General features: G+C 42.3%; 1 protein-coding gene across 4 annotated transcripts; it reads left to right on the top strand.

The window, feature by feature from the left end:
• Nucleotides 1–898: 898 nt before the first annotated feature.
• On the top strand, nt 899–14,880 carry arnt (aryl hydrocarbon receptor nuclear translocator). 4 transcript variants are annotated; one of them, XM_079691585.1, is made up of 20 exons: nt 899–1,274; nt 1,891–1,984; nt 2,771–2,818; nt 2,934–2,981; nt 3,817–4,030; nt 5,036–5,249; nt 5,365–5,467; nt 5,562–5,627; nt 5,805–5,890; nt 6,012–6,088; nt 6,495–6,629; nt 6,724–6,798; nt 7,260–7,411; nt 7,665–7,787; nt 8,589–8,679; nt 9,084–9,271; nt 11,266–11,461; nt 12,407–12,581; nt 12,656–12,792; nt 12,927–14,880. In XM_079691585.1, the coding sequence occupies exons 1-20, from the start codon at nt 1,238–1,240 to the stop codon at nt 13,008–13,010; spliced, it is 2,343 nt and encodes a 780-aa protein (XP_079547711.1). In that variant the 5' UTR covers nt 899–1,237; the 3' UTR covers nt 13,011–14,880. The 4 variants fall into 4 exon arrangements, with proteins under 4 accessions (XP_079547711.1, XP_079547712.1, XP_079547710.1 ...); XM_079691584.1 differs by having other exon boundaries at nt 901–1,274; nt 12,404–12,581; XM_079691586.1 differs by lacking the exon at nt 2,934–2,981 and having other exon boundaries at nt 900–1,274; nt 12,404–12,581.
• The last annotated feature ends 551 nt before the right edge of the window (nt 14,881–15,431 follow it).

Raw genomic sequence — 15,431 nt, 5'->3', positions numbered from 1 at the left:
TCTGCATCAGTTACCAACCTGGGTTTAAGATTTGACCGACATCTGACCTTTGACACCCACATCAAACACCTGTGCAAAACCTCCTTCTACCACCTCAGGAACATTGCAAAACTCCGTCCCACAATCTCCCTGTCAGATGCTGAACAACTGGTCCATGCCTTCGTTTCCTCAAGGCTAGTTTACTGCAACGCTCTTCTCATCGGGACTCCTAGTGGGAGCCTTCAGAAGCTCCAATACATACAGAACAGTGCTAGGATCTTGATGAGGGTGAGAAAGTACAACCACAGACATTACACCCGTTCTTTATCCCCTCCACTGGCTTCCTGTCTCATTCAAGATCTTATACAAGATCGCACTACTCACCCATCAGTGCATCCTCCATACCTAAAATAACTACTCACATCATAAACCTCCACACGCAACCTCCGCTCCACAACCAACCTTCCCCCCTCCCCCCCCCCAGGACCAAACTCCGCACAATGGGGGATCGGGCTTTCTGTGCAGCTGGTCCTCACCTGTGGAATTCCCTCCCAGACCACCTGAGGACTCCACAGACCACTGAAGCCTTTAAGAAAGGCCTAATAACCTTGCTTTTAAAAAAGCCTTTGATTAAAGTGTTGTGTCTTTTGTTTTGTTTGTTTCTATTAAGCCTCCTGTAGCACTTTGGGATTGCTTAAGTTGCGTAAGTAAGATTGTTAAGGCGCGGCTTTTTGTTGTTGTGGGGCATTTTCTCATGGTGGTATTGTTTCTTTTTAAAGTAAAATACCTGTTAGTACTAATCCCACCACTGCCAAACACTCACATGTGCTCGCACCTCTGTAAACAGGGGTGCTTTAACTTTACAGACCTGTGTGTCCCTCCCGGCGGGGCGGCGCTTAACATGGATTTCCCAACAGTTCACGTCATGTGTATCTGGCTCGATCTCCGAGAAAAGAAAACAGAGCAGACAGCCACTGTTCTAACAGACTGAAACGCCATCTTGAACAGATATGGGGGTTTAAACCTAAACCGGGAGAAAACAGTAAAGAGGACATAAACTGTTATTTTCGCTTCTGTTGTAAATACCCTCGGGTCTCCCCGGAATAGATATAGTCGTCGTTTTGGGCGTTTATATCTTAAAATAAAGGCGCATACGTGAGGAAATCTGTGAGGCACTTGTTAGCCTCTACCCTGCTAGCAAGGGGGAGGGGCGGGGGTTTGGACGATTTTTTTTTTCCGCAGCCGAAGTTGTTTGTTTATGTTATTCGAAACGGACATGTCCTCTTCAAACCAAGGTAAAGTGCAATAAAAGTCACAGCGACTATTAAGTGACGTATTCATGTTCATGTGCATCTGTTTACACCGGTTATGGACGTTTATAGCTAAAGAGGACACTTTCCTAAAGATAGCGTGACAGCATCGGCTAAGTTAGCTTAGTGGCTAAGCTAATGCCACAGCAAGGCTAGCTGGTTATTGCATAAGTGTTAGCATGCTAACCTGGTACATTAGCGACTTGACTGTTAAAAAAAGCTCTGCTGTGATATGTTGAATGGCTCAATGAGATTAACCACAATCTAAGTTAGCTGTGGTTTGCTAGCTTGGTTTCTGTTTTTAGGTAATGTGGCTCACATGATTGATTTCTGCATGTAGCCTTGACGTTAGCTTAGTGTCGTGGCTGTGTGAGCTCTCTACAACATTCACACTCAAAGTATAATAGTTGATGTGAAGCTAACTTAATGCTGATGAATACACAGGTTGTGAAATAAACCCATTGTCAGTTGTGTTCGTTTATCCTAACTTGGCTTTTATGTGTATACGTTTAGTTTCCTTTTTGAATGCTTGAGGCTCAGTAGGAAATCACCTGTCAACCCTGCTACATTTCGTCTTTCTGTGCCTCTGTGTTATAAATAGAGTTGCCAGACCCTAATCTGGGTATGGGGGCAAGTGGGACCCAAGGAAGTGGCGGGGCTGTTGTACCAAAAGGGACCAACAAAAGAAGAGCTGCGTAAGTGTTTGTGTGGTAGCTTTAACAGTGTGTTGATATAAAGTAGTGGAAATAACCAAAATATATGTTCTCAAGTGCTGTAATCGATTACTAATTTGAGGTACTTTTCCTTTTCCTGAGTTTTTCCCTTTTTATATTTTTTCTTTACTACATATCAGAGTAAAAAATGTTGTCGTTGCTATTTGCTTTCAGATTACAATTGTGCCCTTCCTGTCCAGCAAAAATACAAAGGATTGAACATTATTTTACAAATAAACTAAAAAACTAAAAAGTTAATATTTGCTTTAAAACCATTATGGATCTTCTAGAAGAAGCATCGTCACAAAGCTCAAAACAGGGCTGTTATATGAACTAATTTCACTTGAGGGAAACAGGGTTTTCATGGGATATATAACATACTTGATGTGGATGAAATTACCTAACAGTAGAGAATGTCATTTTTTTTTAAATAAAGTAATATAACATAGTCTTAAATCGTAAAACATCGACGGGGCACATTTAACTGTATAATAAGGACTTTTACTTTTTATACTTTAAGTACATTTTAAGGATAAGACATACAAATTTCTACTTGAGTAAGGATTTTAATGCAGGAATTGTTCTTCTATTGGATCATTTTGACAGTGGTATTCGTTGTTTCCCTTAAGAAAGGATACACCGCTGCTAATATGTCAGTATTGTGTGAGAACTTGCTGACTGGTTTAGTTTTATTTGTACTCTTGGTCAAAGTTCTTGTGAGAATATTTATGTGAAACTACTGATGTATCCCTCTTCTCCTTATTACAGGCCAGACTTTGATGACGATGATGATGATGATGGAAACAAATTGTTCAGGTACACTTCTCTCTGTTTTTCTGTCATTATAAAAAAGAAGAAGTGATAGATCAAGTGTTGGGATTGTTTGGGCTGTTTCGATAGTAAGAAACGTTTTCTCTTTTTTGTTTGTCAGGTGTGACGATGAATCAGGAGGCGGAAATGACAAAGAGCGTTTTGCCAGGTAGGGGGGGTGGGTGTAAAGGAACAACATTATTGATACAACAGTTTCCCCAGTGCCGCTCTCCCTCTCCTTTCCAATAGTTGTTAAACCCTTGCACTTATTTTTATTTTGTTATTTTTCGGGCCTGTGTTTTAGTGGGTTGGTTTCATTTCCATGTTTTTTGAAGAGCATCAGAGTCTTGCAGATAAGGAAAAACAAGCCAGGTATGGCTGTACCACTTTGGAAGGCTCCTTCTCTTGCTTGTATCCACATCAATATTGAATGCACAAATAAGTCCTGTCCTGTCGGGACCCCATATTATCATTTAGACAGCACAAAATGACTGGTATTTTTTGCTGCTCTTTGCATCTGTTTTGGTGCCCGTCAGAATGCTTTGCTTTTTTGCCCAAAGCATCTGGCTGTGTCTGTCAGGCCAACACTGTTTTATGCGTAACTAACTGCTAAGCTGTGTTTGACTCAAGGACCTTTTTCACTTTGGTGATCCTTTCCCCTTGAGCAACTGTCCCTTCTGTCTCCTTTCTCCCTCTCTCAGGACTTCTAAATGGTCTTTCTCTTTCTGCACTTGCTCTCTTTTGTCAGACCAACTGGCTTTTCAAACCAGTCTCTCTTGCTGTCTCACTATCATTTCTTTAAATAAATTATTTTATCGTTTTTTGCGTCCATTATTTCTCTCACCTTCTCTCTTTCCCTCCACTTCTTTGATTGGCATACTTGCATCGCAGCATTTGCTCTAAACTCTACTCCATGTTGTCCACCTGCCCATCTGTTTCCCCCATCTCAATCCCTCCTATCCTCTGTACCTCCTCCTTCCTCCCTCGTCTCCTCTCCTCTTCAGGGAGAACCACAGTGAGATTGAGAGGCGGCGGAGGAACAAGATGACTGCTTACATCACTGAATTGTCAGACATGGTGCCCACCTGCAGTGCACTAGCACGGAAACCAGACAAACTAACCATCCTCCGAATGGCCGTGTCTCATATGAAGTCTCTGAGAGGAAGTGGCAACACCAACTCGGATGGATCGTACAAACCTTCCTTTCTCACTGACCAGGTAAGAGCAACTGACCGAGACAGGGAAATATAGATATTGAGAAGAAAGTCTACTAAATTGGGTTTGATTGAATTCTCATGCAGGGATCTTTAAACTTGCTGAAGGCATGTTCAGATTGTGGAGCAATTTTAGACGAGGCAGTCATTTAATACAAAGGTCTCAAAGTCCCACTGTTGTTTACACAAAACCTCTGTGAGCTCAATTGAAATCAAGTGAAAAAGCAGTTAAAGTAGCACATTGACCTTACTAGTGTAAACAACATTTGCTGTGAATCATTTCACCGTATTCACCAGTCTTTCCTCTGGGCTCTTGGTCAACATGTACATCGCTCAAAAAGGAACTTAATGAATACACAATGACTTTAATTTACTGTAAGTGAGCCTCCTGGGCTCTACACTCTCCTGGTGAGGCTCCTTGCTGAAAAGTGCATAGAAGTAACTGGTGTCACTATCATAGAGGTGGCACACATACACCCCTCTCCAGGTCCACAGTGTAAACAGCAATGACAGTGCCCATGGTTCATAGATACGGTTAGATTCAATTTAATTGTATCTTCATTGCGTACAGGTATTTAGACAACAAAATGCAGTTTAGCATTTAACCTGTAGTGCAAAACGAATAACAAATACATCCTCAAAACAAATATCCTTATAATCTGAATAAAGTGGTTAATCTGGTTAATTATACTTCTTTTTTTAAATTACATATTTTGAACAAGTTGAGCTCCTCAGTTTTGTTAGATTGCTGCCAGACCATCTTGTTAATACATGTGCATGTCTCTGTTTGTGTGTGGCATGCAGGAGAGAGAAACTGGACAGTAGTTAAAAAGTTGTTTGTAAAGCAGCTGGAGGCGTTTATATATTATATATATATATAGGGATTTGGGGGTTCTAAAAGTGGGGGATATATAGGGATTTGGGGGTTCTAAAAGTGGGTTAATCACAAAAAATGAAATGACTATCACTTTAAATTCTTACTTATGACTGGCCTGCCATCTTTCTACAGGAACTGAAGCACCTCATCCTGGAGGCAGCCGACGGCTTCCTGTTTGTGGTGTCATGTGAGACCGGCCGCATTGTTTACGTCTCTGACTCCCTGACACCTGTCCTCAACCAGGCTCAGTCTGAGTGGCTGGGGTCCTCCCTGTACGACCAGCTGCACCCTGACGACACAGAGAAGCTCAGAGAGCAGCTCTCTACTGCAGAGAATAACAACACAGGTACAACGATACACTATTCATCTCAAAAGTGTTTGTCATTATAAAAGAAGTTGTTGCATGATCACAACATTACTCCCAAAATTGAGTCCATTTTGTCTCCTCTTTGCTGTTATAGGGCGGATGTTGGACTTGAAGACAGGAACAGTGAAGAAGGAAGGCCAGCCGTCGTCCGCCAGAATGAGTATGGGAGCCCGACGATCATTTATCTGCAGAATGAGGTGTGATTCACACTACTGTTAATTATCCATTTCATTATTTCTATCAATGTGTGTGTAGATACATAACACTGTGTCGGCCTGTGTGTATTTGCAGGTGTGGCTCTTATCCTGTGGAACCGTTGTCCATGAACAGACTGAACTTCCTGAGGAATAGAAACAGGTGACCAAAACTAAACAGTTTTTTTTTTGTTTATTTAATTGTGATAACTGTGCAGAATATAAGCAACCCCCATTGCCAGGAAGCAATGAGATGCACTAAGCCTAATGTATACATATGTCATAGTAACAGGACTGATTGAATTTGCTGTGTATTTGATCATTTATTCCATCACCTCAGGAATGGTTTGGCTACAGCCAAGGAAGGGGAGCCCCAGTATGTAGTGGTCCACTGTACAGGGTACATCAAGTCCTGGCCTCCTTCAGGTAAAACCAGTCACTTCATGTACTTCATAATATTGCTGGGACCTGTAAAGTGATGCTTGAAAATCATTTGTATAAGTTATTCCTTGTGTTCCATGCTAATATATTTTTTTGCATGTTTTAGGAGTTTCCCTAGCTGACGATGACTCGGACAACACTCAGGGGAGTCGCTACTGTCTGGTTGCCATTGGGAGATTACAGGTATGCGGGATGCCTCTTGGGTCCATAGGCACATCTATCTGCTGTGCTTAGGAGAGTTGCATAATTAAAAGTTATTCATTATGGAAATGTAACTTTTGGTATGGATCTTTACATCTTAACTGCAGACGTGTATGCATCTTTAACAAACTGCAGGGCAAGACACTTCACCCTAAATTGCTCCTGTGGGTATTGTCCACAGTACTCAATGTATTACATGTTTTAATATATGTAATGTAAAGCGCTTAGAGCACTTGGAAAAAAGTGCTAAAAATAAATATCATTATTTTATTTATATATATATATATATATAGTATAGTATAGTATAGTATAGTATAGTATAGTCTGGTAGCTTGCATCCTTTTGGTCATAATGCTAATGCAGTTTTTCATTTTCTTTTTTCCTTAAGGTGACTTGTTGCCCGGGTGACACAGACGTCAACAGCCTCAGTGTTCCGGTGGAGTTCATCTCGCGCCATAACTGTCAGGGCATGTTCACCTTCGTGGATCACCGCTGCTTAGCCGCTGTCGGCTACCAGCCCCAGGTAACACTCAGCCGGAGGAAATGTCAGGGAGGGAATGCATCCTCCAACAACCTTTGTGCTAATGGTGTTTTTTTTCTTCTGCTGCGTGTTGCAGGAATTATTGGGGAAGAGTATTCTGGATTTCGCCCACGCTGAAGACCAGGGCTTACTGCGAGACGGCTTCCAACAGGTAGAACTGACTAAATATGTTCAGCTTTTCGAGGACTCGATTCTAATTTCAGTTTTCTTTTGTGTTTGTACTATCACATGTACAACCACTTAAAAGGATTAAAGAAAAATATGACTACATTTGTCAGCATTGTATGTAGATACATTAGAAGTCAGATTTAAAATGACTAAGTAAATGGCCTTTAGTTCTCTTTTGTAGTTCCCTGGTGAATCTGAACATCCCTTCTGTTTCTGTGGGTGTTTGAAAGAATGCAGTTATTTAAATTGACATGACAAAAACTACTTCAGTCTTCAGTTTAAACAAAAGCATTAGCTCCGCTGTATTGAACCAGATGAATTCTGCCACTTGAATAAACACAAATGTTCCTGCAGTAAAACTTGAGTAATGCGAGATGAAAATGAAGGATATGCTCAATGAAAACCCCAGACTGTGACTGCTTGTTGTGATTGCTGTGTCCGCAGGTGGTGAAGCTGAAGGGCCAGGTCCTGTCAGTCATGTTTCGGTTTCGCTCCAAATCCAGAGAGTGGAACCTGATGAGAACCAGCTTCTTCACCTTCCAGAACCCGTTCTCAGAGGAGATTGAGTATATCATCTGCACCAATGTTAATGTCAAGTGAGTCACAGGCTGATTTTATCAATACTGCTGATTGTGTAACATTATTACACAATTAAATACAGTCCATAATGAAACCATTGACGTTTTGAAATGTCACTGTTGTGTAAGATCCCTCTGTCTGAATGCTTCCCTGTCACCCTCGATCCCCACTTCCTCTCACGCCATTACCACAACCCCTTTTAATAAGCCACACACTGACCCCTCTCCCCCCCCCCCCCTCCTCTGCCCATCTCTGATTGTGGGCCATTAGAAACTCGACTCAGGACCCCCTCACTCCCATCTCCTCCCCAGGGGGTTTGCTGCCCCCCTCCCTGGGTCAGGGCAGCCCGAGCTGCCCTCCTGTAATGCTCAGTCCGGGGCACATGGCCGGCAGGTGAGACCAGGCCTGATTACCCCCCCCACCCTGCATGGGAGAACAGGGGCTGCTTCTTCCTGGGACACAACTGCTGTTTAGAGCAAGCTACACTGCCTCTGTATTTGTTTCCTTTTCCACTCTGGGTGATTCTTCTCGTTTGTCTCTGTTCCCCCTGTAGTAGTACGAAGATAGTAGAGATGCTCCGATAGATTGTCCGATGAATTTGTGCTGCGTGATGGTTTTACGTCACACACACACACAGCGACACACACAGACAGACAGTAACATCACAGCCACACTGGCAACATCTCGCCTGTGTGGAACTACTCCAGCACGAGTGAAGAATAAATAAAGCTCAAAATTGAACACACGAAAGTCCAAAAAAAGCTGTGGACTAACAACCTTAAAAACAAGAAGGACATGTATTGTGGTACCACTTGGCAGACATTACATTTTTGGTTGTTTCTCAAATAGAAAGAAGGAAGAAAAAATGTGCAAGACTTCGGCGAAGAAAATAGCAGTCGGTGCATCTCTAAAATAATAGTGCTGTTCTCTGATGGGAAGCATGTGTAATAGTTGGTAGATAATATGGAGGTTTGAACACAGATGGTGTAGCATGTTAGCGCTACGTGTTTGTATAACAGGTCTTTTGTGTCCCTGTCTTCCTCTTCTCTCCTCGTTCTCTTTTATGTTGCCATGGTGACCGGTGGCGGTGCTATTTTGACAGCAGGTGTTTCGGCTTTCTCACTCAACAGTGGATGGGCTTGAAAATGGAAATGAGGCTATTTTAGACCCACTCTCTCTGTTTTCCCTTTTCAGGCAGCTACAGCAGCAGCAGCAGCAGGCGGAGCTGGAAGGAGGCGGAGCCAGAGACGGTCTGTATGAGGCCGGAGCGATCGCCCTCTCACAGGTTAGGCCGTGCACCCATCGGTGACACATGAATGTACTTGTGCAGTTTGATCCGAGCATAGATCTTCAGGATTTTGCTGAAATGACCGGTCAGGCATTCTTATGAAAACGGTTGCAGGATGTTGATTGTTTGTTCAGCAGGAAAACACAAACGGATGTCGGGGGAGACCCATTATCACAACTGACTTCCTGTTGTTCATGCTCGACCTCAGCTAACCCTTAGTTATACTTTGTTATAGAGCTTTTAAGTCTCGAAGATTTCCTAATTGTATTTAACTCTGTGTTCATGCCTTTGTTCATTTAGGAACTAAGATCAATATCAACATTTCAGTCGGGCCAATGTTTCCCCACTTAGAGAGTTTTAAAGAGAGTGACCCCTGACTGAGTGTTTCTGGTGGTCCTCAGATGCCAGTGCCGCCGGTGATAGCAGCGCGGCCCGCCCACAGCAATAGCCTGGAGAAGCCTGAGCTGTACCCCTCTCTCTTCCAAGGCCCCGATCAGACCAAGGGCCTGCCCTCCACCTCCACCCCCGCCACACAGATCTACCCAGCAGCCAATAACTTTGCTGCTGGTCGTTCCAATGATGCATACAGGTAGGAAGTCTTCTTGTGTTTTACATGCCTGTGTAAGTGTTTTCCTGCAGAGTAAAAAGTCATCTGATAAAGTGTGTAGCTCTTTCAGACCGTCTTTTACCACACCAAACTACATGGCACAGAAACCAGAAGCTTGTTATCGTGTTGTCTTGAGATCTGACTTAATGAGGTTATTTCTTGGAGATAACAGTGATTTTGTCAAATAATATACTCAAGTTAACAGCTGAAGATAATAGGATTAGGGCTGCGACATCAACTCATTGTGCTGATTATTATAATTCATTATTTGGTTTATAAAATGTCAGGATATAAAAATGTGCTTCTATTTTCTCATAGTCCAGATGTCTTGTTATGTCAGTCCAAAACCCAGGGATAGTTTCATTTTGTTTTAATTTAATTGTATATAAAACCAAGGAAATCAGGAAATGTCCATATTTACATTTTCTGCCATTTTTGCTTGATCAATTATTAAAATGGTTATGTAATAGCATCTCCGTCTATTTTTCTCAAGTTAAAGCACTTAATTGTTATCTACTGTAAACTACATGAATATTCAGAGCAGTTCCTCGCTGTACTGAGATGATATGAACTGATGGATTTATGTAACCTATCCACTGATTTGCATGTCTGAAGGTTTTGCCTATCAAAGCAAATATAGCAGGAACACCTTAATGTATAATAGCCTGTCAGGGCCCATGGGAACACTCAATATATAAAGGAAGGGTATCGGAGAACAAAGGCTTCCAACATGTGCTTTAAGCCGGCCCAGATGCTGCATGACAGTGATGATGATTTCATCAGGATGTATTCCTGTAAGCACATGTGTTTTTAGTGTTTCTCGCTGTTACATCAACCTTTCTTATTTGTTTTATACATTTTGCGGGGGGTGAGGAAGTGGTTTCTATGTTTATTTGAACAGAGCTACATCACTTAAGTATCTCAATATTATGTTTGGTGATACTCTATCTCAGCGGTTTTCAAAGTGTGAGGCGCGCCTCCCTGTGGGGGCTCAAGAGAGCTTCAGGGGAGGCGCAGCGTGAGACAAAAATAACGGCAAACAGTGAAATCTAGCTAGTTAACTTCGGCTAACTTTATGCGAGCGGCAACATGGATCGATTTTTAGTGAAGTTACCTAAAGTGAGAGAGGAGACAGCGTCTGGCAGAAAACGGAGGAAGTATGATCACGATTATTTGAAGCTAGGATTTTCATGGACCGGTCCTGGCAGGGGCGGACTGGCCATCTGTGTGTTCTGGAGAATCACAGAACGGCCGGTCGTCAGCGGGCCGTTGACGGCTGGCTCGGTTCGCTGACAGCCGACACCGCCCTTTATTTTTATTGTATTAATACTTACTTTGATCAAAAGCAAGTAGCGGTCAAGGCTGCAGCCAGAGGATGATCTACATTGCATCATCCACATCATCCGCATGTGCGCATCAAAGACGCAGACTCATTGTTCCCACTAAAGTAGGGGTGAGTGTAATAAGGAGGCAGAGTGGACGTTCAGTGTGTTGCTGGGAGCCTATAAGGATTTATCCACGATGGTACAACATTTTTTTTTAAATGATAAAGATTAAAAAGTTATTGTTTAATGTTTTAAGGAGGTGGCGCTACTCAGCCAATCAAATCGGTGCAGTCAGTGAGTCAGCACGATAGATTCAAACACAGAGACGAGACAAGAAGAGAGTAACAGTCGGAGTCATTTCAAATGGCGTGCTCAAAAAAGAGAGAGGTAGACGGAGCAAAAACAGAGCATTTAATGACGTGTTCTGTTACTGGACCTCTTTGAAATGCAATTGAATGCCCCTGCATTATAGCAACAACAACAATAATAGCAATAATAATCGGGCGGTGAGCTTTTTTCCTCGATGACAGTTGTTTTGCCTAGCTAAGAGTATTGTTATGTATTAAATAATAACCCTTCATATGGTACACATGGTCTTAGTAACTGACAGCCAGGTAACGGAGCTCTTCGTCCCCTCCCTGTTGTCTGCAGGCCGGTCCCCATGGCCCCACAGATGGCGCAGCCAGCACACTCGGCGGGGCAGATGCTCGCTCAGATGTCCCGTCAGAACGGAGTCCCTCAGTCGGTGACCCCCTCCAGCACCAACAGCCCCATGCATGGGGGCCCAGCAGGAGGCTGGCCTGGTGCGGCCGCTGGAGTCAGACCACAAGCACAGTTTAATAACCAGGTAAGAAAGATCTACTATTTAACTTTGTTTTGCTTTTTAATCAATCTTTATTGCCAAATAAATACAACTAGAGATACTTCTTTATAGTGATCCTTGTATAGACCCTCCAGAAAAACGCGGGGAAAAATCCTTGATTATGCGATTAAACATGCGGGGTTTTATGTGATTTTATACGGTGAAATTGCGGGAAGTTAGGAAATATGCGGAAAGTTGCGAAATATGCTAAGTAATAGGCTACTCACTTCGTTTCTTGTAGCCCTCGAAAGGGTTTTGGAGGTTGATCCCTCGGTGAACGGGAGTTGATTGGCTTTCTTGTCCGCAGCAGCAGAAAGCATTTTCGAATGTTTGAATGAATCAAAGTGGGTCGCCACCGTCGATTTTCTCTTATGCTGCAACACACAGTTGCACGGGGTGCAGAATAGTTTCCCCCCACTTTTTGCCCGGTCTTTAGTAGAAATGTTCGTTGGTAAATGAGCTCTATACAGTGTTGTTTACATTCTGTGATGCGCGAGCTGATGACGTCACGTCAAGACGAGTTAACTTTTTTTTCTTCTCAACTTTGTGTGGAAAAATGCGGGGATTATGCGGCCTTTTGATAAATATGCGGCTTTTTAAAAATCTGCGCCATTTGGCTGATTATGCGGTAAATTCTGCGATCGCAGAATCGCGTTTTTCTGGAGGGTCTACTTGTATGTGTTTATCCATGTAACCAAGCTCACTTTTTTATTTAGCATCCAACCTATCTATCGAGAAAAGTACCTTTTCAAAAGTACTTAAGCACAACTTTCACATGCTTTTACTTTACTAACGTAGTCCCCATTTTAATGCTACTTTATTGTTCCTGCCTCTCCTTTTGCTATATTGATACTTTGAAGTAATCTGTGCACTTCTTCCACCACTGTCTATCTACAAATGAGTATGTGACTCTTCCTGTTTTACCAGCAGGTGGCGCCCCAGGCACCAAAGATCATGTCTCCGCAGTTTGCTCCCATGGGAGGATATGGCAGTGGCTCTTCCAACTCTTTTGGCCAGATGCCCACAGGAGCTGCTCCCACCCCCACCATCAATGGAAACTACCCGCCCATGAATGCGCGTGCCAACCTCAACACCAATGGTTATGGTAGGTTAATGTAACACCATTTTTGATTCTGAGTATTCTGGTGCGTCCTCTCACGGCTCTGTGCTTTATCCCAGATGGTGCTCAGTCTGGGGCTCAGTTCCCCCCCCGGGCGGCGGAGGCAGTGTGGCCCCAGTGGCCGGGCCACCAGCTCTCGCAGATTAATGCAGAGCAGCATCCTCATGCTCAGGGCAACCAGCAAGACATGTTTCCTGTGAGTGAACAGGCTTTCTCTCTCTCTCTCTCTCTCTCTCTCTCTCTCTCTCTCTCTCTCTCTCTCTCTCTCGAGCATCATTGAGTCTTTCTGTCACTTAAAATGAGTCTCTTTATCTCTTTAATCTGATTCAGGATGTGTTGTCTATGCTGGACCAACCGGCCAACTTCAACGGCGATGACTTTGAGATCCCTATCTACCCTTCGTTCGACCAGTGACCTGCTCTACACTTATCCGCCGGTCTACCCCTTTGTCCTCTTGAGTGACTTTGCCCTCACTAGCTTTTATATGATATAGCTCTTATTGCTCTTCTGCTCCGCTTTTCTTCCTGCTGCTGCGAGTAGCACTCTCCCCTTGCTTTGCATGGCTTAAATCGCACTGCCACAAGCCAGTTAAAGACGGAGGGATATATCTGACTGCAGATATCAAGGGAAGGAAAATCAAGGACAAAAAGATAATATTCCAGCCATTGAAGGAGAATTCTCTAGCTAGCACTGCCCAAAGGTCAACAGCCTATGTTGTAGATATGTGAGATAAATATAAATATATATAAAACATAAATATATAAAAACGCAAAATCACCCAACCACGCTTGAATAGACAAAAACACTCTGGTAAACACACACACACACACACACACACACACACACACACACACACACACACACACACACCAACCAGCCTTTTAGATGTTCTAGATTTTCTCAGGCTTTGATGACTGGTGTTTTTTGCTGTTTTAGCATTTAGACTAATCGATGTAATCATTGATTTAAACTCTCAGGAAATTGCAGGGATATACAGCTTTGGTGATTTATTTTATTTTTGTAATATCTCAGCTGTTGCACGCAAACCACCACTGTCTGTGCCAACCCGACTCACAGTTTGAACTCCACAGCATGACTTTGCATGTCTCTGCACCGCTTTCATGGAGCGATTCTACAATGTGTAGATGTATACTGAGTACAGTTTTATATGCACATTGGTGGCTTCACCTTTACATTTTAAATATATAGTTTATCCTCTTGAGGAACACGTGAGGTTTTTCTTCATTGAATGATGTCCTTCAACAACAACAACAACAGACACAGTGTGACAATGGCTACTCACTGTTTGTCTAGGTGCTCGTTGGAAATGTATACAATCTACTTTTCCTTGCCGACTTTAACATGTATACAGTTTGCATGTGTGTATGTATGTAGCATTGATGCGTACAGGATCAATATCAACTATAACACAGTTGTAGGGTTTCTGACTTGCTTCATATTCTTCTTTCTTTCGCTCTGCATTACCCTGTACCAAGTATGGGCTTTTTCTTTTTACTCCTTTTGTAAAATAGACATAAAGAAAGAAATGTCACAGCAATGATTAACAAGCAGGAATTGTGTATCTTTAAAGCCATTCTTTATTTGTTGTCATAACTGTTTTCCTTGATGATTTTAAAATGAAGAGATGTGGTAGAAATGTCTGATTTAATTGAAATGCTTCCTGAGTATTTTCTTGTTATTTTTGAAACTTGTGATCTCTTGATGTCTGCATTGCCTTATTCTGATTGGTATTTAATTAAAGGTTTGATCAGGGTCTTCAGGATTAAAATGGAATGAACATAACTAAAACCAATCCGATCTACAAGTGAGAACGCCCAAAACGTTTATGTTGTCCTCTAGTTTGTGAGAAACATTTGGATCCGACCGTCTGTGTTATACAATCATTTTTTTGTGGGAAAGTTTGTAATATAGAATGTTTTTGGGTGAAAGATGATGCTTCTAAAAAATATTTAGATTTTTAATATGTGGGAAGAGTTTCAATTTGACCCTTTTTATTACATGTTTCCATTGTCTGTGTGGAACACTCGCACACCTTTTGACAAATGACTTGTATGTAAACCCATGTTGATTATTGTCCAGTGTTCATCTTGGAGAAGATGGACTGTGTTGTCTTTGTTATTGTTTGCTCTGTATCCAGGTTGTTTTTTCCAATGATGTGAACTTTTATCACTCATAGAAACACAAATATATAAATACAATGTATATGAAATGTTAAACGAGAGAGAAAGAGTTTGTCTTTTTTGTATTAAATTGTTGAAATGAAGATGTTTGACTCTGTTTTGGACTGTGCACTCAGTGGTAGGTCATGGTTAATCCGCATCAGTTAATCCTTAATTACTAACTTGTATATATTTCCAGGCTTGTCCATAGCTGCTTCAGCCATGCACTACACTGATCACACTCATGCAAGAGTCATGGCTGTTTTCAGTTACAACCCTGCATGTATTCGCTTCCTTGAAACAGTTTTAAGTTCTCAATTGATGAAGAAACAAAAACCAACATGCTTTGATTGGCCTGTATCTGTTTTCCCCATTCTGTTTATTGGTGAAGACGGTAGAGATCCGTTTGTATCTCCTGGGATCGGTTTCCGTCTTTGTCCTTCTCCCTTCTCATTCACAGCCTTGAGGTGAAAACAGATGGCACTAATGCTCTACTGGTCCAAGATAGGTTTACTGTGTCCACTCTGCCCTGTTTTGGGTTGCACTTGACTGACGTCTTGTGCTGTAAACCTTGTTACACTGATACCATTACAACACATACACACTTGTTGTGTTGGTTGTTTACTCAGATCCAATTTTTTAACCCAGATTCAAT

Source organism: Notothenia rossii (genome assembly GCF_949606895.1).
Source record: "Notothenia rossii genome assembly, chromosome: 7".
Lineage (NCBI taxonomy): Eukaryota > Metazoa > Chordata > Actinopteri > Perciformes > Nototheniidae > Notothenia > Notothenia rossii.
Note: the sequence above shows the minus strand (reverse complement) of the source record. Positions and strands in the feature narration are given on the sequence as shown.

What these genes read in the sequence shown, in the direction of transcription:
- arnt (XM_079691584.1), top strand. Translation starts at nt 1,238, where the DNA reads ATGTTATTCGAAACGGACATGTCCTCTTCAAACCAAG. An exon ending in CTTCCTTTCTCACTGACCAG is followed by an intron (nt 4,031 to 5,035) that starts GTAAGAGCAACT and finishes ATCTTTCTACAG; the next exon opens with GAACTGAAGCACCTCATCCT. An exon ending in CGTTCCAATGATGCATACAG is followed by an intron (nt 9,272 to 11,265) that starts GTAGGAAGTCTT and finishes TGTTGTCTGCAG; the next exon opens with GCCGGTCCCCATGGCCCCAC.